General features: G+C 38.3%; 1 protein-coding gene across 8 annotated transcripts in view; it reads right to left on the bottom strand.

The window, feature by feature from the left end:
* Positions 1-24624, bottom strand: part of frya (furry homolog a (Drosophila)) — a 117236-nt gene that overhangs the window by 32052 nt on the left and 60560 nt on the right. For 7 of the 8 annotated variants that reach the window (XR_007425345.1, XM_049467260.1, XM_022668788.2 and 4 more), the window contains exons 16-38: positions 23706-23838; positions 22652-22759; positions 20576-20831; positions 19679-19861; positions 18646-18729; positions 17086-17345; positions 15675-15864; positions 15142-15266; positions 13992-14049; positions 13696-13787; positions 12882-13054; positions 10910-11070; positions 10348-10458; positions 8442-8596; positions 7062-7161; positions 6011-6182; positions 5333-5592; positions 4582-4728; positions 3642-3810; positions 2872-2962; positions 1835-1911; positions 822-972; positions 158-261 (exon numbers count right to left, since the gene is read on the bottom strand). Coding sequence is in view for 7 of the 8 variants with exons in the window: in XM_049467260.1 (XP_049323217.1) it covers positions 158-261; positions 822-972; positions 1835-1911; positions 2872-2962; positions 3642-3810; positions 4582-4728; positions 5333-5592; positions 6011-6182; positions 7062-7161; positions 8442-8596; positions 10348-10458; positions 10910-11070; positions 12882-13054; positions 13696-13787; positions 13992-14049; positions 15142-15266; positions 15675-15864; positions 17086-17345; positions 18646-18729; positions 19679-19861; positions 20576-20831; positions 22652-22759; positions 23706-23838 (3360 nt within the window). In the remaining variant the exon portion in view is untranslated. The remainder of the gene's footprint in view (positions 1-157; positions 262-821; positions 973-1834; positions 1912-2871; positions 2963-3641; positions 3811-4581; positions 4729-5332; positions 5593-6010; positions 6183-7061; positions 7162-8441; positions 8597-10347; positions 10459-10909; positions 11071-12881; positions 13055-13695; positions 13788-13991; positions 14050-15141; positions 15267-15674; positions 15865-17085; positions 17346-18645; positions 18730-19678; positions 19862-20575; positions 20832-22651; positions 22760-23705; positions 23839-24624) is intronic. The other variant, XM_049467255.1, reaches the window with a different exon arrangement.

Raw genomic sequence — 24624 nt, 5'->3', positions numbered from 1 at the left:
ACTAAATTACTGAAATAAAGTAACTTTTCAATGATATTCTATTTTTGTGAGATGCACCTGTACATATAGATGTGCCAATACCCCCTCATTTCAATCTCAGAGCCTTAAAGCCGAGTACTGGCCCAATATAGGACCATATTCTGTATTAGAAACTCACCCAGGAACAGGCCGTGCAGCAGCAGGGGGAGGTGTAAGGCCCAGTCCTCCCTCACACTGTGATCAATCACCAGCTCCGTCATAAAGATCACTGCTATATTACACCTACACACACATAATACACACATAATAAGAGTTAATGGATCAAATAAGTTGTCATACTGATGCAGAATACAGAATGCAGTCTAGGTATTTACAAGGAATTTATGTGTATGATACTATTTTTTTACAACAGCTTCAAATATGTAAATAAATACTGTAGTGGTTCAATATGTAGCATTATTATAATTTAATAAATTATAAATTATAATAATGCTACATATTGAACCACTACAGTATTTATTAATATATTATTAGTTTCCTTAAAATCCTTAAAAAATGGTTTCTGATACTAACAAGTTGAGAAAAAGTTTCAGACAGTTACAACTAAATGTACTGTAATATAAATCAATGTAAACTTTAATATATAATAATACAATGAAATTTAAAAATAAAAATTAAACTCAATTAAAACTAAAGGTCGGTTTTCTGTACATATCGGTTTTCAAGACTAAGCTTAATCCCAGTCTGAAAAACTGTCCCTATATGTTTAAATTAATAAATACTGAATTGTTATCATCAAATAGTATTATATGTATAATCCTGCATATATAAAATAATCTGACCTATGCAGTGGTCCTCGAGGAGTGACCGTTTCAGGTAAATAGTCCACCAGAGGCGCCCAGCAGCCTCCGTTAACCGGCATGGGCAACGGGAGCGGCTGATTGGTCTCCAGAACATTCAGCAGCCAACCGGCATAGACTGGGAGGGGCTCACCTACAAGACACAATGTAAACTGTGATGGATAGATCATGAAACATCTATCTCATGAAGCATCTACCGATGATATTATTTAAACATAAGAAAACAGCCTTCCACTTACAGTCACCTGAGTACTGATCACTTTCACCTGTTCATCTTAGTATATAAATCAGCCTGATTGGTACCTTCATTAGCATTTGCGGCTAACCACTAGCGTTTAGCGCAGTTAGCAGGCAAACCTAATGCTGCTTCAGCAGTGCTAGCCGGGGTTAGCAGCAGACTACAGGCCAATGATACCTCTGAACAGTCAAAGAGCAACTTGGGTATTTAAAGGGGCTGATTCAGTATTACTATTAATACTGCTAAGCATTTCAATACTGATTATATCAGTACACTCAAGCATAAAATGTCGTTTTAATGTCAATTTTTAAGGTTATACCATTTAAGAATAATTTACTGTATATGTAGTTTTGACCAAAGGAGGATGGGTCCCCCCTTGTAAGTCTTGGTTCTACCCAAAGTTTCTTCCTCCAGATTTGGATTGATAAATTTACTCTCTTATCTTACTTATCTTTTATTTATTTATGTATTACAAATAAATTTCGCTTGATTTGAGAGTAGAAATATCAGTATTAGCTGCCAAACTTCCCACACCAAGCATGTGCTAGCTGATTGGCTCTATTACAGGTGATAATTTGACTGCCTGCCACACTGCTGCGTACTCTTCTATTACTGCAGCCTCGTGACTTTCATTTTCACTTATCTCACGTTACATTTGGCTTTACATACACTCTGTAGCCTCAGGGCTGACACACTTCTGTCAGTCACTCTAATTTACATACTGACAGAAGTGATACAGGCTGAGTTTAATACTCACTTTCGTCGTACGAGCCTCCAGAGCTGTTACTGTACCGAGACTCCAGCCGGTTATGGGCTCTCATTATACTGCTCAACCTGTGGGAATCACAAATACAGCTATTAGAGTGTTTATAGTACTGTTAGTAGGTAGAACTGTCAATAAGCCCATTAATTACTTTAGATAAAATGCTGTTACTTTAACTAAAACACCATTAAAACGTTTGGAATCCATGTTACCAATGATATAAAACCAACATGGCTGTTGATACATGTATAAAATTATTTTAAATATTTTTTTAGAAAGATTTTACATGTTAAATAACTAAAAATAATATAATATGTGACCAAGAAATGTACTATAAAATACATTTCCAGAATTTAACATGTTTCAAAAACAGCTATTGCAATAACTTGAGTGCACTATACAGTGAAAGGTACAGTAAGTAAACATCTTGGAATGACCTTAATATACATTGAAAGTTGATTTATTCTTACTTTTCTTTTTAGTCCTATTTTTGTTAAATATATATGTTTTTAAATACACATTTGAAATATTCATAGAAAATGCAGTGGAAAAGAATGTAACATACTAAACTGAGTTATTAAATTGATTCAGCTAAAAGATCACAATTAGAATGTACATGTGCCCATAAATATTAATGTATTTAATTTTAAAACGTTGGATAATGCTTGTAAATATCCAATTTTACATAAAAAGACTTAATTTATTTGAGTTCAATCTAACTCTGTGTTTACAGTATGCTAATAACAACTGTTTTTTTTTTCTGGGAAAATGTTCTAAGGACAATAGTTCATAAAATTATCCTAACTGTGAAGCATGGTGGAGGGAGTATCATTGTTTGGGGGCTTACATTCACTCTATTTTATTTTCTTGCCAGTGTAAATCACAGAACAACTTCCAATTGCTAAATAAAAAATACTTTACATAGCAATGATCAATATTATCTTACATTTTTAAATGGAACCCTATTTTGTTTGTGTGTCTGTGTGTGTGTGTGTGTGTTGTAGCAGGTTGTTTCAGGTGTTCTACTCTACCTGTCCTCGTTCTCTTTGGCCACTTTCGTGTCGTCTGTGTCTGAGATATTTTCCTGGCCGGCGATGACTGTGTTGCTGCTGGAAGTTGTACCTGTAGAAACCAAGAAAGTATATTATAAAGTATATTATATTCTAGTTACTGGGACTCTTTTTATCTAAGCACGGTATATATGTGTGTATTTTTTAATATGTTTATTTGGATCATCTATATCAGTGAACCCATTGTCAAGGCCCCTTTTTTTTAGCCTAAATCCCCATTGGATGGCTCATAATGCACAAAAAAAGTACTAATGTACTAATTATCTCAATTAATCATGGGTGTGGCACATTTTGGGCATAGCCTAAAATAAACCAATCAGTGTGTCAGTTGCCATTCTCTTTAATAGCCAGTCGCGCTCTGACGTTGGCCCTTTGCTATTTAAGGGCGTAGCTACTTGGACATGTCCAACGCTTCTTAACAGCGAAAACTTACACAATGTATAGTAACAGCAGGAATAATGTTATTTATTAAATTTTATTTTGTATTCTGTTTATTTTTGACACACTGTAGGTTTTTGCTGCTGCAAACGTCTGTTGAAATTCACTGCCCAGATAGCGATGAACGTCTGACTGTTGGCCTCTGTCTAGGTTGTATTCAGTCAGTGGAGCTCCTGTGTTTTCTGTTACCAAGATAAACAAGATAAAACTCCAGAAATGTACCTGAACACACCTCATTTCCAGACCACCCCCCTCCCTTCTCATCCTGTAATATAAAGTGTGTGTGAGAATACCGGAGGTAACAGTGGAGATCTTGCTGGTGGCTGAGAAATGGTAGAATGGTGGATTATCACAGTGCAGAACTACAGGGTTAACAGGGTCCGTCTGCTGCAGCTCAAACAGCAGCTCCGCCATCGTCTGAGTCGTGCTGTTCCTACACAGATAGATCACCACCTTCTTTATCTGCAGAGAGACAGAGAGAGAGATTTAATCAGATTAATCACAACAATATTCTGTGATTTACTGTGATTAAACACACTTGTTCTTCTTAAAGCCCTATCTGGACAGGGTTAGTATCTCAGGGGGACATCGGTGAAAAGTATTTCACACTTCTACTCAGTGATTAAACTCCTGCATTCGGACTGACTTTTTAGGCTTTTTTCTCGGTCACATGACATTCAGTAGGCGTTCAGTAGCTCCTCCATTTCCACTCCCTGTTGTGTTTTTAACCCAAAGTGTACAGTAATGACGGTGCGCTGCACTGGACAAATATAAATTTTATTAAAGGCGAGGAGACGAAACTCAAATGTGAGTCCGGCGGGACTAAAATTACCGGAGGAGTTCAGAGAAAAACAGTAGATAATTCAGCCTGTAATTTTTTATCTCAAAAGACGTCTGAGAAAAATACAAACACGTACATGGTCGTTCCGGATGGGAATAAAATCAAGGAGGATAAAAACCCCCATAAAAGAGAAAATTACCCCAGAACCTCCCTGAGAAACTAATCCTGTCCACATAGGGCTTTAGACGCAAGTTGTTTTTTTGTGGATATTAAAACAAAAGAATGAATGTAAGAAATGTACATACTTCTCATCCAACCACAATCAGATTCACTCTATCTGGATGAAGAGTTTTATCTGGATAGGATTTTATTGATTGATGAGAAGTATAGATAACCTACATTTTTAATTTAGTAAGCTGTAGAGTATTTAACCCCTACTGTACAGCACTCACGTGGGGCAGGAGCAGCGTATCACTGCTGACTCCACACAGGCTGATGAGGAACTGCAGAGCCGTGCGGAGATTACTGCTCCACCTCTCACTGCACACCAGAGCCGTCCACGCATTCTCCATCTCCGCCCCCGGAACATCATCACCGTACTGATACACACACACACACACACACACACACAGATACGTATAGAGTCAGTTATACTCAAACATTTAAGAAAAAAGAAACTGGTTTTAGATAAAAGATGTAAAGATTTTGAGATCTTTTTAGTATAATATGAGAAAAAGTCTGTGTTTAATTTAAAAAGTAAAGAATCTGAGAAAAAAAAATCACTTATACTCTATAAATTTGATGAGAAAATTAATAAAAATTACCAATGTTTTAAAAGTAATTCATAATAAATAGAATTATTATTTTTAGAATTCCAAGTCAAGTGTTTTTAGACAAAATGAAATGTGAGAAGATACAAGACAATATAAAATCAATTTTTTTAGATAAAACACAAAGATTTAAAGAAAAAAAAAATACTTTTTAGAATACAGCTACAAATTCCAGAAGATTATTTTTTTAAATTAAAATATATATTAAGTGAACATTTTGATTAAATAAGTAATTCAATTAGGTTACGACTGTTTTCTACAGTAAAAGAGAAAATGTGTAACTTTTCTTTTTCCAGGTGATAAAGATCTTCTACAGTGTTTTTTTTTAATGTAGGTAACACACAGTAAGTAAGTCAGGGGTGTAAAGGATCACCTTGGCAGTCATGTACATGAGGTTGTTGAGGATGAGCGCTGTGGCCTGGGGGGAGCCCCAGCCTGAACCTGGAAGGTGGGAGGTGGAGGAATTCATGCTGGAGCTCCGCCCCTTCCTGTTCTCTAATAAGTGGGAGGGACTTGAGGTAGCTGGCAGCAGTCCACCGTCCACCAGCTCGATGTTCCTGAGCCAGGGCAGCAGGTAGGTGAGCATCACCTGTCTGCCGTTAGGGTGAGAGGTGGGGAACCTCTGACTGACCTCTGAGAGAGGAGAGAGAGACGGAGAGAATATGAGAAAATTACACTAAAATTACACTAAAATTTTGTAAACACTTCCTAACCTTTAAAAAATGCTTTTATTGTGGTAATTTCTGTCTCTGCAGCTCCTCTCAGGTTTAACTGTGCTATAGATGTGGATGATATTTCCGTGTACATTGGTACAGTGGTACTGCTCAGCCCAATCAGCTCTCCCTCCTGCCCCACCCCTAAACCCATACATCACCCAGTGCCCCTTTTTTAGCTTTTTTTTTAATTAGAGCTGAGGTAGGAGTCAGCTAAAATCAGGGGGTTTAGTTTCCCTTTAAAGTTTAAAGTGAACTTTGCACTACGCACCACCATCCATCACTGGTCACCACACACACACACACACACACACACACACACACACGCAGACGCTGACCTGAGAACAGTGGTAGTGTGAGCTCTGGGTAGGCGCGGGCGAGCTGGGCTGAGAGCTGTGGGAGAGAGAGAGTGTAGAGGGGGGGTAGAGGACCGTGGGTCCCGTACAGTAAAGTGCTGCTCTTCTCCTCCAGTATCCTCTTAGAATAAACACACAGCTTAATCTCCAGAATCTGATCAAACACAAAAAACACAACACACTTAATTAATACATCTGATCACCATATCAATCAATCAATCAATCAATCAATCAATCAATCAATCAATTAACCAGCCAAGCAGCTCTGGAAAAAAAAAAAATCTGAATTTTGCTATTTATAGGTTTATGTTTGAGTAAAATGAACATTGTTGTTTTATTCTATAAACTACAGACAACATTTCTCCCAAATTACAAATAAAAATATTCTCATTTAGAGCATTTATTTACAGAAAATGAGAAATGGCTGAAATAACAAAAATATAAGATTCAGACACCGTTTTTGTTCATGCATCTTGGCATCATGTTCTCCTCCACCAGTCTTACACACTGCTTTTGGATAACTTTACGCTGCTTTACTCCTGATGCATGTTGTTGGTTAAAGGAGCAAGTTACCATTTGGTGTACAGGTAAGCTTTACCCTTCACACTTTTTAGAAGCTGTGTTTTGTTTTAACTCTAATTGTTAAGTGTTTTTTTTGTGATTTTGACTTAAAAGCTGATTTTCTTAACCCAGACAAGAGGAAGGTTTGAGTACACCACAGTTTGCTGATGTTGCTGAGCTTAAATTCCTAAGTAGAATCTGCTAATATTGTTTTAAACTGCAGAAAACTATAGCAGCGAGAGGTGTGACCACCCTCTATCCATACTGAATAAATAAATTCAGAATAAATGCTGAATGAGTCCCTGTCACAAATATTTGGGCATACTCACACTGTGTTTATTATAATGCTGTGGCACAGACTATACTGTATATTTTTATGTATTAGTAATAGGTGTCAAATAAAAGATCTACAGGCTGTAATGAAAGAGCTGAATGCAGCAGTGTTTACGGTGTTTACAGTGTTTTTCCTCACCTGCATCAACTGCATTGAAATTTCATAAATCTCTCTGTTGGCGTCCGACGCTTTGAAGAGGATGAGGTTCAGTAACGTGACGGTGTCACAGGGGTAATTCCTGCACGGAGGAGAAGCAGAATAATTTATTCATGTATTAAAATAATGAAGCACACTCAGGTCATTAAGGATTTCCTCCTCTTATTCACAGCAAATCTAAACAGAGAGGCTTGTTTGGTCTCAGTTCATTAAAAGCAGCACATAAACACCAGCGGGCCTCCGGTTCTCACCAAACACACGGTTCTCCTGGAACCTCGCCCGCACACAAATTACCATTCAGACAAGAGCGAGTGAACAGAGCCGAGGCCTGCAGAGAGGAGAGGCTCTTCACAGTGCAGAATCTGGCTGGATTTACTCTTTAAAGTATAAAAGTCTGTCTGAAAACATTGGATATGTAGCTAATTAACCAAAACAGGGGTTTTCAGAACATTTAGAAAAGCATGGGATCAGATATTTCCTGTAATTCCACCTTTTTAAATGCTAAGATTTCATTTAAATGTACTGTACACTGTAAAAAACATCTACTAGATGCAATTCTGTCACAGTTAAGTATTGTAACAAAAACAATAATTGTGAAAACAACAGAAATAACAGGTTTATACTGTAAAAAAAACAGCAGCCCAAACCACAGGATTACTGTGATGTAGCTGTAAATCTGTTAATTCTGTACATTTATATAAATTAATGCACTGTAAAAATAATTCATGTTAAATACTGCAATTTATGTGCAAAATAAAGTCAGTAAAAGTATTGTTTATAAGCATTTCTATATCTCTGACATATAGTTGCATCTAAAAAAATAGAATATTATTAAAAAAAGATACTTAATTTCAGTAATTTAGTTAAAAATCTGAAACTCTTATTTTGTTAAATTAATTTTATTGTTGATATTAAGGACTATATTTACAGCCAATCAAAACCCAAAAATCAGTGTCTTCTGGCAGTGTGGGCAGTGTGCCAAATCCTGCTGGAAAATGAAATCCGCATCTCCATAAAAGTTGTTATGAGCAGAAGGAAAAAGCATGAAGTGCTGTAAGAATTTGTAGGAAAACACAAAGGAAATTTCCATTTTTATCTATGATCTCATTCCTTGAAGAGGCAATAAACTCTAAGCTTTATTTTTTAATTAATAGCACAAAGGTGTTCCTTTTTTATTTTTTAATAAATATTTCCTTGCCTTTAAAAAACTATTTTATTGTGGTAATTTCCGCCTCTGCAGCGCCTTCTCATGTTCAACTGTTGTATAGTTGACCAACCCTGGTTGTGGTATCAGTTCTCCCTCCTGCCCCGCCCCTAAACCCATACATCACTTATTTTAGTTACCCTTTAAACAACACTGACCTGCTTCCACAGACCGTGGCGATGGCTTTGAAGCAGCCTGAGGCCAGCTGGTAGGAGCCGGTGTAGCATCGGTCCACGGCCCAGTTAAACAGATTAGCCTGATCCGGGTTCAGTTCCAGCAGCAGAACCACAACCTCACAGCCCAGCTGATGCACCTGCAGAGACACACCCACACCACCACTGCTTACACCTGGGGTTAAGTCAGTACAGGACCTGTTTGAGAGCTGCTTTGCTTGCTAGAGGAGGAGTGCACACTTCTTAAGTAATGCAAAATAAATATATTAGGCCTAGCATCAATATTAAAGACTTGATATATTTGATATTTTATGTTTTAGTAAATGTGAGATTAGAGGTTAGATCACCACACCTGATTAAACACACAGTGCTTGTTTAAGCCAGGTAAACGCATTTGTTTTACATAGTTAAATACATATATTACACATATCCATTGTGTAATTACACAACACCAACATTTAAAGCCCAAAGCAGATGTACAATATAAAAAACTTGGAATTTTTCCTCCATAATGTGATTTTTAAGTGAGCTAAACACACAAAAAAGTTTAAATTGCATCATAAACTACAGCAAATTAATTACTTCAACTAACAATATTAAGTTTCTTGTTAAAAGTAGTGTAAAAATCTAAATAAATAATCTGTAAATGCAAAATGTACTAATTGTAGTTGAACCCTAGTTGAGGCCGAGCCAAATACTCTGCCCTACTACACATGCTCAGTTCCACTCTTTACTTAAACAGGGTCTACTAAATAATTATGCGGGGGGTTTCATCTGATGTTGTTCACGCTATTTGCATATTGGGGCATGTCCTCCCATCTCGCTCTCACCATCAGTGTGTAGTCATTCCTCACAGGCTGCTGCTGCTTCTCTCTTCTCTTGGGATTTATATACTGTATTAGTGTTATATAACAGTTAATAACTGCCTGACCTTATAACTAAAAGTTATGCATTTTCATTTACCATTTACTGACTTAAATTATCCACTATGTCCATCTTATTAATGTAAAACTTGATTTTGTTGTGTTTTTAGTTGAATTTTAAATTACTGAGACTTATCATTGGAGGTTTTTATACATATAAAAAAAGAATTATTTAATGATCTAAATTTAACTACGGATTTCTGGCACAACTATCTGTGGTTTTAGTTTAAAACTTAAAAGTTTGAGCCTTAAAACTAAACAATCTGGTGCAGTAAGTTGCCTTTTTTTTGGAGAACTTTTGAGTTTTCTTAACTTTTTCATTTTTACAGTTGTAGCAGGTGTATGATGAAACATGTTGTGTATGATGAAAGGTGTATGTTGTGACACACTGTAAAAAGTATAAGGACATCTACTCAGTAATTTTTATTTTTGAAATTAACAAGAGTATTATAAAATAGGTTATCATGCATACTCATGTAGGAGTAACTGCCTCTAGATTTTTACACAGTTCAACATCAAACAAGAAAACACCTAAAAAATTACTTAAAAAAAGGATAATTATAAAAAATGATAAGTTTTCCCAAACTGATATCCCAGGACTTTTGGCATACCAGTGTAGCTGGGTCAATTTTACTTTTTTTTAACATATCAGTGCAGTTCAGTAAAGTAACATTTTCTTACTAGCAGAACATATCAGTATAAAGTTGAGCAAACTGTGCTATTTTATTACAGATTATTTTAGATAAGAAAATAGGCTAGATTTACAAAGCAACAATAGAATCCCATACTTGACTAAGAGGGAATGTTCAGTATTTGTTTATGTGTTTATATGGTTTAAAAACTGTATAAAAGTGCAGAAGTGTGTTATTTCCAGCAGAAGGTAAATGTTAGACATGAACTAAAGCCTTTATTAAGCCTTTTTCCATTTTAGCGCAGCCGTGTGATGAATTATGGTCAGTGGTGCGTACCCTCAGATCCTGACAGGCCAGGATGTTATCCAACCACTTGTACAGGTAGCCGTCTGGAGAGAGACCCACATTGTCAAACACAGGCCCACAACATAGAACAGTGGACATGGCCTGAGAAAAAGGGAAAAAAAGAAAGAGAAGTTAAGTTCTGCATCTCCTCCACAGCAAAGATGTAATAAAACAGTCCAAAAAAGACATCTACAGCTCTGGAATATAATCAAGAGGAAGATGGATGATCACAAGCCATCAAACCACCAAACTGAACTGCTTGAATTTTTGCACCAGGAGTAAAGCAGCATAAAGTTATCCAAAAGCAGTGTGTAAGACTGGTGGAGGAAGATAACATGATGCCAAGATGCATATGAATACAATAGATTTATTTAAATCATTTTCTTAAAGGGGCACTAAACCCTTTAATTTTAGCTGACTCCACCCTCAGCTCAAATTTTAAAAAGACAAGGTAGTTTGGGAGGGGCACTGGATGATGTATGGGATTAGGGGCGGGGCAGAAAGGAGAGCTGACTGGGCTGAGTAGTTCGCCTCCTGTATACGTGTTGTTCACCTTCAGAGCGCAGTACTGGTATCTAGTAATCTGGTGATTCCTGTCGCTGTAGCGATCCAGGGGCGTGAACATGATGCTGAAGGGGCCAGCCCATTGGCTGAAGAGAATGAAGAGGTGATGGCGGAGACTCTGCTGAGGGAACAGGAAACGGCGATGGTGCACTGAAAGAATAAGTGTGCAAGACAGAAGAAAAAAAATACATTTATTAGCCAAATCAACTTAAAGTACATAATAAAAGCACATATATCCATTAACAAAAAACTATTTCACTATTAGGAGCCTCTATTCTAAATATAAGATGAGATTGAGAGGGTTGGGTTTGGAGGTTCTACAGGTTCTGTATGGATCCTGCAGCACATTTACCCACAGATGTTGCTACAGCTGGGCCTGTAGATCCTGTAGCTCTACACTCGTAGGTTGTATTTTTATAATATCATTATAAGATTTGTTAAATGCATGATTTATAATTGTATAACTGTGGATCTCTGCAGCTCCTCCAGAGTGACCATGGGCCTTCTGGCTGCTTCTCCTACCAGTGCTCTCCTTGCTCAATCTGTCAGTTTGGGTGGATCATGGCCATGTCTTAGTATGTTTGTGGTTGTAGAATATTTTTTCCACTTTTGGATGATGGATTGAACCACTGAGGCTGAATTATACACAGCTAGATTCTAACTCTATTGACTAATTAAGTAACTTCTGGAGGCGATTGCATTGATTACACTGAATTTTATTTTGGGGGTTTCAGAATAAAGGGTGCTAAATACTTTTGTGCATCCTTCTTTTCAGATTTTTATTTTATTACATTTTTAAAATATCATGTATAATTCTCCTTCCACTTCAAAAGGATGTGCTACTTTGTGTTGGTATCTTGGCAGACTGACTACATCAGAGTTAATGTGGGAAGTTAACATTACATTTTTGTCCAAACTAACTTTTAAGTCTGTGATTTAAGCATGTCCTTCTCATTATCTCTTGATGAGGAAGTCTGGACTGGTTGGTTATCTTATGGCTGAGTTTGATCGGCCGTTTGTCCCCTGAATTCGCTGGCTGTTCTAATCCCCTGCTATTTTAGGAATGGTGTCTGCTGGGTTTAAACCGAGTAGTACGTCAGCGCTCATGCAGACAGAGGCGCGCAGAGATCACGGCCTGTTGCCTAGCAATACATTCCCATACTGAAAACTGTAAAAACGAGAAACGAGTTTCCCAAATTCACTAAACTCTTACTGATAGGACACTCAGTCTGAACCAAAACCTATAATATACCTGTAATAAGAGACCATTTAAAAATTATGGGTTTCTTTGATTTTACCAAATTGAAAACCTCTGGAATATAATCAAGAGGAAGATGGATGATCACAAACCATCAAACCACCAAACTGAACTGCTTGAACTTTTGCACCAGGAGTAAAGCAGCATAAAGTTATCCAAAAGCAGTGTGTAAGACTGGTGGAGGAAGAGAGGTAAAGGTATAGCTGACTTCACCCTCAGTTCAAATTCGGAAAAAGGCCTAAAAATGGGAGGAGTAGTTTGGGAGGAGAACTGGGTGATGTATGGGTTTAGGGGTGGGGCAGGAGGGAGAGCTGATTGGCTGATTTGCAGCAGCAGCAGTGTGCCTTTGATAGCAGTGAGACCCAAAGTTGGACATCACCAGGGGAGGAAATAAACTCAATTTGTTAATTTTATACTCTCATTTTGTTCACAAACAACAATTCTCTAAAATAGATATTCTCTGAAATATATATTGTCCGAGAAGCTGTAATGTTCTTTTTCTCTACATTAAGTGATGAAAACACAGATTTAATACAAGTCCACAGTCAAACAAATCCATGGATCTGATTGGTTGGAGCGTTGGTTGTGCATTCATACATATACATAACCTGGTTTAAAGGTCTGTTTCTGCAGTGTGTGTGGACTGAGTGAGGTATTTTATTATATATACAGTAGGGTGTGGATTTGAAAGGTTTCTCCTCACCAGGAACACACTGTATGAGGTTGGCCACCATGGAGCTGAAGTGAGCTCGGATATCTTTAAATATCTCCACGTCTTTATCATTCTCAGCTTCCAGAAGCATCCTGGTCAGATCCACGTACTCCAGAAACAGAGCGCCCAGAGCCAGAGTATCACGCTCCAGAGCTCCATTAGTGCTGTGGGAGAGAGGGAGAGAAAGAAAGAGAGAGAGAGAAAGAAAGAGTGAGAGAGAGAGAGAGGGAGAGAGAGAATAAGGATAGTAATTTCACTACAAAATGGCCTCATTGGTTGACCAGCTTGGTCATGCTGTCTAAAGCACTGCCACTATAATCGGGAGATTGCTGGTTCGAATCCAGGTCATGCAGCTTGCCATGAGCTGCTGGAGCCCCAAAAAGCACAGTTGTCCTCTCTCTGGGTGGGTACAGTACAGTAGATGGCGCTCTTTTTTTCCCCTCATCACTCCTAGGGTGATGTGGATCAGCACAAGGCTGCATCTGTGAGCTGATGTATCAGAACCGTGATGCTACTCGGCAATGCTGCAACATCAGCAGCAGCCAATAGACCAAATTTTGAGACTTTTAAATATTTTTTTTTAATTCCAGGTAAGAAAACCTGTTTATTTTCTGTTTGTTTTAAATGGCAACTTTTCTTTTCTTAATTCAAATACAGTTATCTCATCTCAGAACCTCAAAAAATTTTATTGAAAAGAAAATAACTGGTATTTTATGGCCATTTTTTTGGAAATGAGAAAAACGAAGCCTTATGCTAAACGTAAAATCCTAAAACTAAATTTGCATGTGTTTTATCTTCTTGTTACCTGTCGCTGATGACCCCGGAGTCGGCCAGTAGCTCAAAGATCCGGAGCAGCTGAAGCCTCAGCAGATCCCTCCTCTCCCTTCGCTTCTTATTCTGAAACACAGACATGGAGTAGCATGGTGGATTAGTGGTTAGCATGTTCACCTCCTAACTGTGGTGTCTTGGGTTCAAGTCCCTCCCTGTGTCTGCGAGGGTTTCCTGTACTTCTGGCTCCCTCTTTATGAGGATATTTAGCTTTTAATCCAAATAAAACCCAGATTCTGATCTTTACAGCTATAAATACTTATAAATACTGACCTCAGGCCTCCTCTCCAAAGCCTCCTTCATCAGCGGGTGCAGCTCCTCTATCAGCTCTCTGCAGGAAAACACATCAGAATGATGGAATCAGATGAAGAATCAATACACAGCATTGTCGGAGTGCGCACTGTAATCATTTTTATTCCTATTAATACTTTAATGACTCCGGGAATTGAGGAGTTTATGAGACGGCTGGTCAGGACGGTGTGTTTATTTAGAGTTCGGGACATCTGATCTAAAATTAAATCGACTGAGAACTAAATAAACCGTGGAAACAAGCCAAAGCCAAAAACAGTCCAGGGTTGATGTTGAGTCTGAAAATAATCTGGTTTTCATGTCTGGATTCAATCTGTACAAAGTGACAGACCTGACTTCACCTATTTATAGTACTATCCACAACCAGTCTGGTGCTATAGAGTGCTGTGTTTTGTAAAAATACTTTTGTTTTTTTTTGGCTTTTTTATCATACTAACATAACGAATTTTCACATTAACAAACACGTTTTAAAATTAGGAAAAATATAATGCGAGAAAATATAAAAAGCAGTGTTTTTTATCTTTTAACTCTCCCATGGAGACCATTTTCACCTAGTCTCTTTCTTATTATTAAATCATTAACACTGATCTTAACTGAGGCGAGTGAGCTCCTGCAGTTCTTTAAATGTTGTTCTTTTTTATGACCTCCTGGATGAGTTCTTCATGCCCTTTTGGAGTAATTTTGTTTGATGGGCCGGTCACTCCTGGAAAGGTTCACCAGTGTTCCATGTTTTTCTCCATTAGTGAATAATAGTGAATCACTGTGGTTCTCTGGAGTCTCAAAGCTTTAGAAATGACTTTATAACCTTTTCCAGACTAATAGATGATCAATGAGTTTATATTTAATCATCTGTTTGTATTTTTTAGATCTTTTATCTGCTTCCTGTTGTCAGACAGGTGATTTTCTTGATTCTACAGGTCTGGCAGTAATCATGCCTGGTTGTGTTTATACTTTAATAAATTAAATCTGACTTTAGTTTTTACTTAGAATTTGATATCTTAGCTTGAAATTCAAATGAAACAAAAAGAGTAACTACCCCGTGCTTAAATAAAGTTTATAAAGCAGCCAACAGCCAAAAACATAATTTTATGGTAAAAAAACTGTTGAACAATACCTGAAAACCAGTGAGTTGGTGCGTCCAAAGCCCAGAACCAGAGCCTCGGTGATCTCAATGCTTTCAGAGCGCATTAGAGGAACCAGCTGCTTCAGGAGCCACGCTACTGACGGAGTCCCCACCACCTGATACACAACACAACACAGTAAAAACACTGAAAAAAATGTAGATATTTGGTGGAATAACCCTGGTTTTTAATCACAGTTTTTTATGCATCTTGGCATCATGTTCTCCTCCACCAGTCTTACACACTGCTTTTGGATAACTTTATGCTGCTTTACTCCTGGTGCAAAAATTAGAGCAGTTCAGTTTGGTGGTTTGATGGTTTGTGATCATCCATCTTCCTCTTGGTTATATTCCAGAGGTTTTCAATTTGGTAAAATCAAAGAAACTCATCATTTTTAAGTTGCACTCTTATTCTTATTTTTCCAATTTAGACATGAAACCTAAAATCCCACACTAAAATGATGACAGGAGGTTCAGTTTCACTGTCTAACTCCTGTATATATCTATAGCTGAATGATGGTACTCACCTTGTTGTCGTAGCTGCCACTGCTGTCACTAGTAGGGGTCATAATCTCAGGAGTGGAGGCTCTGAGGTGACCGGGGCTCATAATGCTGGGTTTAGCCACTCCGAAGCACAGGATCAGGTAGTTCCTCCACAGAGCGACGTAGCTATCGCCCGAACCCGCAGAACTCGTCTTCTTAGCATTAGCTGGGTTGCTAACAGAATAGAGGGAAATAGTGTTAAATAGTGTTATTAGTATGGTGTCTGTACACCACTGTTATATGACCATCAGTCTGGCATAAAAAAGTTATAAAACAGGTTAAAAGAGGTAAATGTGTGGGATGTTTTACCCCATGTGACTCTGTCACATGGAAACCGTCTTTAATATATCAGGCAGAGTAAGTGCAGAGTAAACAGTGTGAGCGACAGCAGCTAAAATAGAGGTGAAAAGGCTTTAACAATGCTATTAATAGCAGACGGTCCTAAATAGCCTCTGGGGTACTTTTAGGAGACGTGTGTCAGTTTAGCGGACTACTGCTAATGCATTTATATATATACAGCTGAAACCAGAAGTTTACATACACTATAAAATATATAAAAAGACACATATGCATGTTTTTCTCACTGTCTGACCAGTAAGAAATCAGAATAAATCTTAAATAAAATTATATATATATATATATATATATATATATATATATATTGCCAAAAGCCAGAGTAATGAGAGAGCAAGGATTGTTTAGACATTTTATTACTTTCTGAAAATTTAGAAGTTTACATGCTATCAGTCCTGTCAGTCACATGACGCATCAGTGTTCCGGCTCACCATGTTTCTAATCATTGCTCACACCTGGACTCAGTAGTATAAATAGCCCCTGTTTTCCTTCACTCTTCGCTCGGTATTGAATCTATTTTCATAGCTCTTCTAGCTCGCATTTCTTTTGTTTTTGCCTTTTTTCGCTTCTCCATTTATCCATTTTGTCTAGCCCTTTATTGTTTGTTTGTTTTTTCATTGTCAATCTATTTTTATATTATGCCTTGCCCCTTTTGCCCTGTTGTGGCTCATTGCTTGCTCAATCTAGTATGTTGATTGTTTATGCTGGCATTTGGTTATTGATCCTGCCTGTCCCTGACTATTCTTATAAGCCTTTATTTAGTAAATTGAGTGTTTGGTATCCGCACTTGTCTGTCCTGTGTTTGGCTCTCATGATACATACACTGATTTTTAGGTTTTAACTGGCAACGTCTGAGTCAATTAGAGACACACCTGTGGACGTATTTTAAGGCACACCTGAAACACACACTTTTTGCACACTGCCAAAAATACCAATTCGTCTTGTACTGTATAATTTTAAAATTTTCTGAGCACTGATTTTTGGGTTTTCATTGGCTGTAAGCTAGTCTAATGTTCTGCTGTAGTATATATAGCTGTATACCTGGGCTCTATGAGGGGCATGAGGAGCTGCAGGCGGGTGAAGGCGTAGGGCCAGGCGTAGCTCAGGGCGGTGGGACAGTGTTTAGGGAGGTGCTCCTGGCGCAGTAAGCTGAAGAGGCACAGGGCCCAGGGGTCCCGTATGGACTGGGCCACCACCCACACCCGGGACGGGCTGAGAACATCGTAGTGACTGCTGAGGAGACCCCCGCTCCACTCCACCAACCACTGCAGATCAGCCTGCTGACCCACCGGTACTGACGTCTGGAGGAGGAAGAGGAGGGAGGATATGAGCAGTACTCGATCATACACATGAATAAGTATCAACTCAAGGTTTTTACACTGTAAGAGAAAGAATAAAAGTACTGGTTTCAAAACTACTTAAAGTATAAAAGTAAAAGTAATGTAAGGAGAAAAAATAAAGCCATTAAGAATAGACATAATTACTATAGTGTTATATTAAAATGTTAACATTGATCAATTTAGGATGCACTAGGCTGTTCCCTGTTTCAAGTTTTGTTCCTGTCAGATGATTCTTTCTGGGTGCAACTACTGTATATCTCTGTTTAAAAAAAAATTAAGTCACCCTTAATGTAGCTTCGAGTGAAAATAAAGGTTGGTTAATTGATACATTTGCTAATACGCGAACACTTTTATTTATTACTATTTATTGACTATTTATTGAGCTACAGATTCAGAAGTAGTGTGTTACACGTGTTACATACGTGTTATAGAGGTTCTTAATGGTGCCCTTAATCCATCTTAATCCATCCCATGCAGCTTGAATATCCACATGTTATTACACTAGTTTACACTGTAAACCTTTATTCGATTTCTTCTGTGTGCAACTACTGTAAATCACTGTTTATCGTAAATAGAGCCGGGTTTCCACCTTAATAAATCGCCATACTCATGTCGGCTGTTGAATAAATACGTTGTGTAAGAATAATTATGTTTTTTGTATATTTTGTTTACAGTTAAGAAAAAAATATCGAAAAAAGTATTGTTTGGGTATTGGAACTGAATTCAAAATATCGTATCGGTACCGTATCAAATATTTTAAAATGATACCCAGCCCTAGTTGTAAGTATTGGCTACAACATTAATACAGCCTTAATATTTAAACAGTACATTTAGATAAAACTAAAGGTTGATTAATTAATTAATTGACTCACTGATTGATTGATTGAGTGTTTGATTGATTAATTGACACATGTGCCTGTCCACATGAATATGTATGTACGTGTGTAAGTAACTGTATGAATGATCACAGTACATCTACTATGACATGGTTTTAGTTTGTTTAACCTGTCAGAAGTGCTGAAATACTGAAATACTGTCTGTTTATTCAGTGAAATCTGGGTTATATAAACTCAGTGACAGTGCTGTGGACAGTCTCAGCGTAGAGTGTGTGTATTAAACTGCAGCCGAACACACTCTCGGGCCTCAGGTCTGTGAACAGAGGTGAGTCTGTGGCGGTACTGAGGCTGGCTCTGTTCAGCTGTAGCTCCGCCCCCTCGGCACAGAGCTCGGCGAATACGCTCGCGTATAAAGAGCTACTCACCGAGTCCCTCACCACATGAGCGAAACTCTCCAGGACCACCGGGCCCACCTGATCCAGCACGTCCAGCATCGGCCGCTCGTCCTCCTGCAGGACAACACAAACATCAGCTTTCATTTACAAGCAGCAATGTATTTATACTGAACCTAAGAGTAAAAGAGGCCGAGTACACAGTTAATACCTGCTCTATACATCATCGCTGTCAGGCAAAAAGCTTGTCTTTTCTTTTTTTTGCATTTTCTTAAGGAATAATGCTCTCGAGGTTCGTACTATAAATTGTAATATTAGTAAAATAGTTCCATTGCTGCTCTGTTTGTAGTTGTGCTGTTTGGTTTGTAAGCGCTGCATTGCTGCAATGTTACTGTTATGTGGGCGGAGTAACACATGAAGAGCTTTGGTTTCAGTGCATTACCGGCTGATAACGGTACTCATAGAACACCTCTCAGCCAATCACATTGCAGGGTCGGAACTAACTATGGTATAATATTTGGTAACCTTTTAAATATTTTGATTTAAATTCAATTTTCATTTCATTTAAACAGACATCCATACAAGTGAGCGGGAAACAATCGGACATACAGCTTTTTTGGCATCTGACAGGGATGTCAGAAATAAACTGTTAATAAAAAAAGTGTATTTTTACATAAAATAAAAAATGCTAAATTAATTAATGACCCTAATGGTTAGTTATCTAAGTGTGGACCAACGCAACCACATCAAGACCCACAAGTGTAGGTGGTCTGGGTCGGGTCCTAAACCAACTCTGGAGCGTTTGTTTGTGGTGAGAATGTGATAAGACCTCACTCTGACCCAACTATCAAACATTCTCTCTGCGTTTGAGCTAAATGGCTGTTCAGGTGCAGTTTAACCTGATTTATAACCCAGATATATAATACAGAGAACAAAGTTCCATGCATTTGAGCAAAACTGTTTTTCAGCAAAAAGATGTTTAATAGAAGGAAGATCTTTATCATGTCTGTGTTATGCAGTAGAAGAGTGTGTAGTGTTGGTTGCAGTGTTTAAGACAGGCTCTGACCTCACTGTTTCCGGTGGTCAGCAGGATGATGCGGACTTCTCGGAGGATGGCTACGGCCAGTTTGCGAGTGGCCGTGTGGCAGGAGCACAGCAGAACCAGAGCCAATCCCTCCAGAGCGTGAAGAACCGCGAAGTGAGGAGCTCTCTCAGGAACGAGTCTGGAGCTGGAACCACCCTGCAGTAACTAACACACACACACACACACACACGTTACTTTTAATGCAAAACATGTTTTATCAAATATCTATCAAATATACTTTTTTAAAATTGAGCTAAACTGCTGATTAGACGTAGATTAATCTGATATATTAGCCAGATAATATACTGCTATGAAGAAACGCTGTCTCTGCTGCTCCATGCTGTTTACACAAGCAGTAAAGTGCAGCGTTCACTGTTCTCATCTGTGCTGCACATCCCATTAAAAACACTGTGTTAAAAAGCGCATTGGCAAATTTTCAGGGTTCTAATTGTTTTTCAAATCTACATTTTACATGAAATCAAAGAAAGGCTATATATATATATGTATATATATATATATATATATATATATAAATTCACTTTATTCTCGTGACTAAAAAATGCATACATCATTTCATTTAAGCTACAATTTAGGCATGATAACTAAATGTTTCAAAGTAAGTTGACATATATCAAAAACACGAATACTAAAAATCATGTTGTAGAGTCTGCCCGTAATGTGGACGTGATTTTTAATCATTTAAATAATTTGTTTGTTCACACTAACTCACACTTACTGCTGTATAACCCTGGTGATATGGTTAAATATGGATGTCCGTGTGGTAATGTGTATATAATGTGTATATAATGTGTATATATTGTGTGTATAATGTGTGTATAATGTGTATGTAATGTATCTCTCAGCAGGTACAGCAGGTACCTCAGCAGAGCAGATCTTAGCCGTGTCCAGGTGCTTGTTGGAGGCGAGCAGGGCCAGTTTCCACTGCGTGAGGAGCTGCAGGAGCAGTTTGATGGAGGAGTCCAGCAGGGCCTGGTGTGTGTCCTGCACCTCGCGCAGCAGGAAGCTGCTGAAGCCCAGCAGAACCTCCTCCCTCCAGTCCGAGAAATCCACCAGCAGACTCTGCAGGGAGTTCTGGGCTATGAGCCGCAGCTCGTCGTCCATGTGGATGGTTAACCTGCAGAGAGGAGCAGGAGAAATCAGATATGATGGACAAATTGATCAAATGGAATTTGTCAAACATAGGTTAATATTTGATCATGGTGATGTAATTAACTATGCTTAATTACACATATGTTGACTTTAAAAGGGTTTAATTGCTTTGTTATGCTATTATTAAATCAGTCATTGTTAATTCTGTGTTGTCCATTGCCAAGACAGCAATATGCAATAATTGGCTAGCAAATGTCAAACACTCAACAAAAACAGCTCAGCTAGATATGTGCAGGATATCCCGTATCCACGTGTTGCTTTTTGTTGTTTTTTTTCAGCAGGATAATGTTCACAGACACAGATAAAAAGGGTTTCCTAACAGACTGCAATACTTTCTTGATCTGCATGGTCATTAAATATATCACCAGTCGAGCATTTATAAGCTTAGACTTGCAATATTTTGTCTAAGGGTGAGTTTTCAGTGAAGTTTCTCCAGCACTAAGGCTGGGTGCAGCAGCATTAGCATTAGCCGCTAATCACAGCACTAGGTAGAGTTCAGGTAACCCAGGGTACTATCAGCTAGCAGTTACTCCCACGTAGCTACAATACAGTGTACTTGCCTCTGAAAAGTAAAAGAGATAGCGTTGCGGTTAGCGGCTAATGCTATTGCTAATGCTACTGCACCCAGCCTTAGTGCTGGAGAAACTTCACTGAAACTCACCCTTTTAACTCTGTACTTCAGTTAAGTGGCTTTACTGCACCTTAAAACCTTACTGGTAGATTGCATTAAAACATACTGAATAAAGTTATACTCCATTGCAACTATCCCATTTTCTTTTTTTCTTTTGTCAATAAGTGTTTTTCTCACACTGCATTCCGTAAACTGTTCTGTTATTTTCTGAGAACTCTCCTTACTGCTGTAGGTTCTAGATATTCTCCATTAATACCATCTACAAGCTGTCAAAGGCTCCTCTGATAGAACCCAGTGGTAAAAACAAAGGATCAGAACTAGATCAGGATTAAAATAACTGATACTTGATCTTTTACACTACGCCTGGATCAGGTCGAGAGATATCTCTCACTGGAACATTACACCCTGCCTCCTAAATCCCTCTTTACAAATGAATCCTCACAGATATTAAACAGAGCTTTGTGTTTCAGCACTTCTAAATACTGGGCTTTTCCAGCATCTCTCATTACGGCACTCGCAGAACCGAAGCTCCACAGAGAGATCCACCACAGTCCGGAGAGCCTGGCTGACCTAATGCCTCAAACATGAGGAATTAGCTCCAATTAGACCAGTCCGGTACTCAGAGTGCACTGAGACGACCAATTCATCTGCAGGCCAGGAAGAGCTCACGTTACCCAGAAGCCTCGGAGAAACCTGACCAGTGGTGCAATTGTAGAGGAGGGCAAGATCACTTCAGTTTCTGAATCAGTTTCTCTGATTTTTATGTTTGTCTATTTTGTCAGTATTTTAGCCATAAATGTCTAAATGAAGGCTGTTGTCATGGTTCAAATCAATCAGTGGTGCACCTGTGTTTTATGCTTTTTATTAAATAGTGGCGAAAATAACATACGACTGGTATACTCAATATGAATTTAGTGCAAATTTATATCATTTAATTACAAATAAGTAGTAATAAAGTACAAATTATTGGTTCTAAAATACATAACTTAAGTACAGACCTATTTCAGCATAATTTAAGTATACTTTTTTCTCACAAGAGTCGATTGGTTAATTTTGCTTGTTTTAATGCTTTAGATCAGCCCTTTAAATTTCTTCAAATATCTTTTTTTCCAGATATTGTAAGACATCACACACACACACACACACATACTCACCGAGCCAGCAGGTCAATGAGCTCCAGCTTGGTCATGCCATCGGGCAGAATGCGTGGGATGGCGGCCACACACGTTCTGAACAGGTCGATCTTGGGTTTCCTCTCACCACTGCCAGAGAACATAAGGGTCACGCTTAGTTCAATAAAATTCAGCAACTTTAATCCAACATTACACAACAGACTGGGTTATGAGTTATGTGGGAGTGTTATCAGGCAGGGATTTTGGGCCTGCAGTGCCTGTTTGGAGCAAATCCAGAGAAAAGCACTTTTGATTCTTATTAAACTGTGCTTTAATACTAAATACCATCCATTAAAAGCTTCTTTTTTCCCCAAAATGCATCAGTGCGTCTTATAATCCGGAGCTCCTTATGAATTTTATGAATTCTACCAGTCAGGTATTAAGCCACTCTGCTGAAGTACAGAGTTATACAGGGTGAGTTTACAGGGAAGTTTCTCCAGCACTAAGGCTGAGTGCAGCAGCATTAGCATTAGCATTAGCTGCTTATCACAGCGCTAGCTCTTTCACTTTTCAGAGGTGAGTATATCAAACTGTAGAGTGTGACAAACAACTAGCTGATTGCGCTCTATATATATATACATATATATATATGTATATATGTATATATATATATATATATTTTTTTTTTATTCAGTGTTTTGCCATATTGCAAAAAGTATCTTTATTGCGAAAATATCATGAAATATCGTGATATTATTTTAGGCCCATATCGCCCACCCTTAATGACTAGTATTACTTCTAGTATTGCGTTCCCTGACTTTTGGCATGTCTCGCGGATGCTAAAGAACACTGAGTCTCCTCATTTTACCACTGGAATAGTGAAATCTGGAACTACCAAAGTAGCTCACAAGATCTCAACTACTTTCTCCACAATGAGAAATTCTTCTTAATTTTTATCATATTTATGTTTACCTGTATATTTTCTGATTGGATCTGGAGCTTTCACAGTACAAACTCTCTTATATTTATCTCTATTACTGAGAGAAATGATTTATAATAATGTGATCAGGTGGATTAAAACTCGGCTCAGACTCACGTTATCATGTCCTCCGGCTCCTTATTCAGCATCTGGCTGTTGGTGAGCATCATACAGCGGCCCACCTCTTTATCCAGATGCCTCAGGATGTTATCTATGGCTTTCCGTACTTGAGAATAATAGAGGGACATTCCTGCAGGGTAAAACACAGACAGAGAGAATATATATATATATATATATATATATATATATATATACAGAAGCAGTATGAGAAATAAATACAACTAAAGAGTCCTTCATTTACTTCACTTCCTGTCTGACTCAGGTTTATTTAACATGTACACTACCGTTCAAAAGTTTGGGGTCACTCAAACAATTTTGTGTTTTCCATGAAAAGTCACACTTATTCACCACCATATGTTGTGAAATGAATAGAAAATAGAGTCAAGACATTGACAAGGTTAGAAATAATGATTTGTATTTGAAATAACATTGTTTTTACATCAAACTTTGCTTTCATCAAAGAATCCTCCATTTGCAGCAATTACAGCATTGCACACCTTTGGCATTCTAGCTGTTAATTTGTTGAGGTAAGCTGGAGAAATTGCACCCCACGCTTCTAGAAGCAGCTCCCACAAGTTGGATTGGTTGGATGGGCACTTCTGGCGTACCATACGGTCAAGCTGCTCCCACAACAGCTCAATGGGGTTCAGATCTGGTGACTGCGCTGGCCACTCCATTACCAATAGAATACCAGCTGCCTGCTTCTGCTGTAAATAGTTCTTGCACAATTTGGAGGTGTGTTTAGGGTCATTGTCCTGTTGTAGGACGAAATTGGCTCCGATCAGGCGCTGTCCACTGGGTATGGCATGGCGTTGCAAAATGGAGTGAAAGCCTTCCTTATTCAGAATCCCTTTTACCCTGTACAAATCTCCCACCCTACCAGCACCAAAGCAACCCCAGACCATCACATTACCTC

This window comes from Astyanax mexicanus, chromosome 18 (genome assembly GCF_023375975.1).
Source record: "Astyanax mexicanus isolate ESR-SI-001 chromosome 18, AstMex3_surface, whole genome shotgun sequence".
Classification (NCBI taxonomy): Eukaryota; Metazoa; Chordata; class Actinopteri; order Characiformes; family Acestrorhamphidae; genus Astyanax; species Astyanax mexicanus.
Note: the sequence above shows the minus strand (reverse complement) of the source record. Positions and strands in the feature narration are given on the sequence as shown.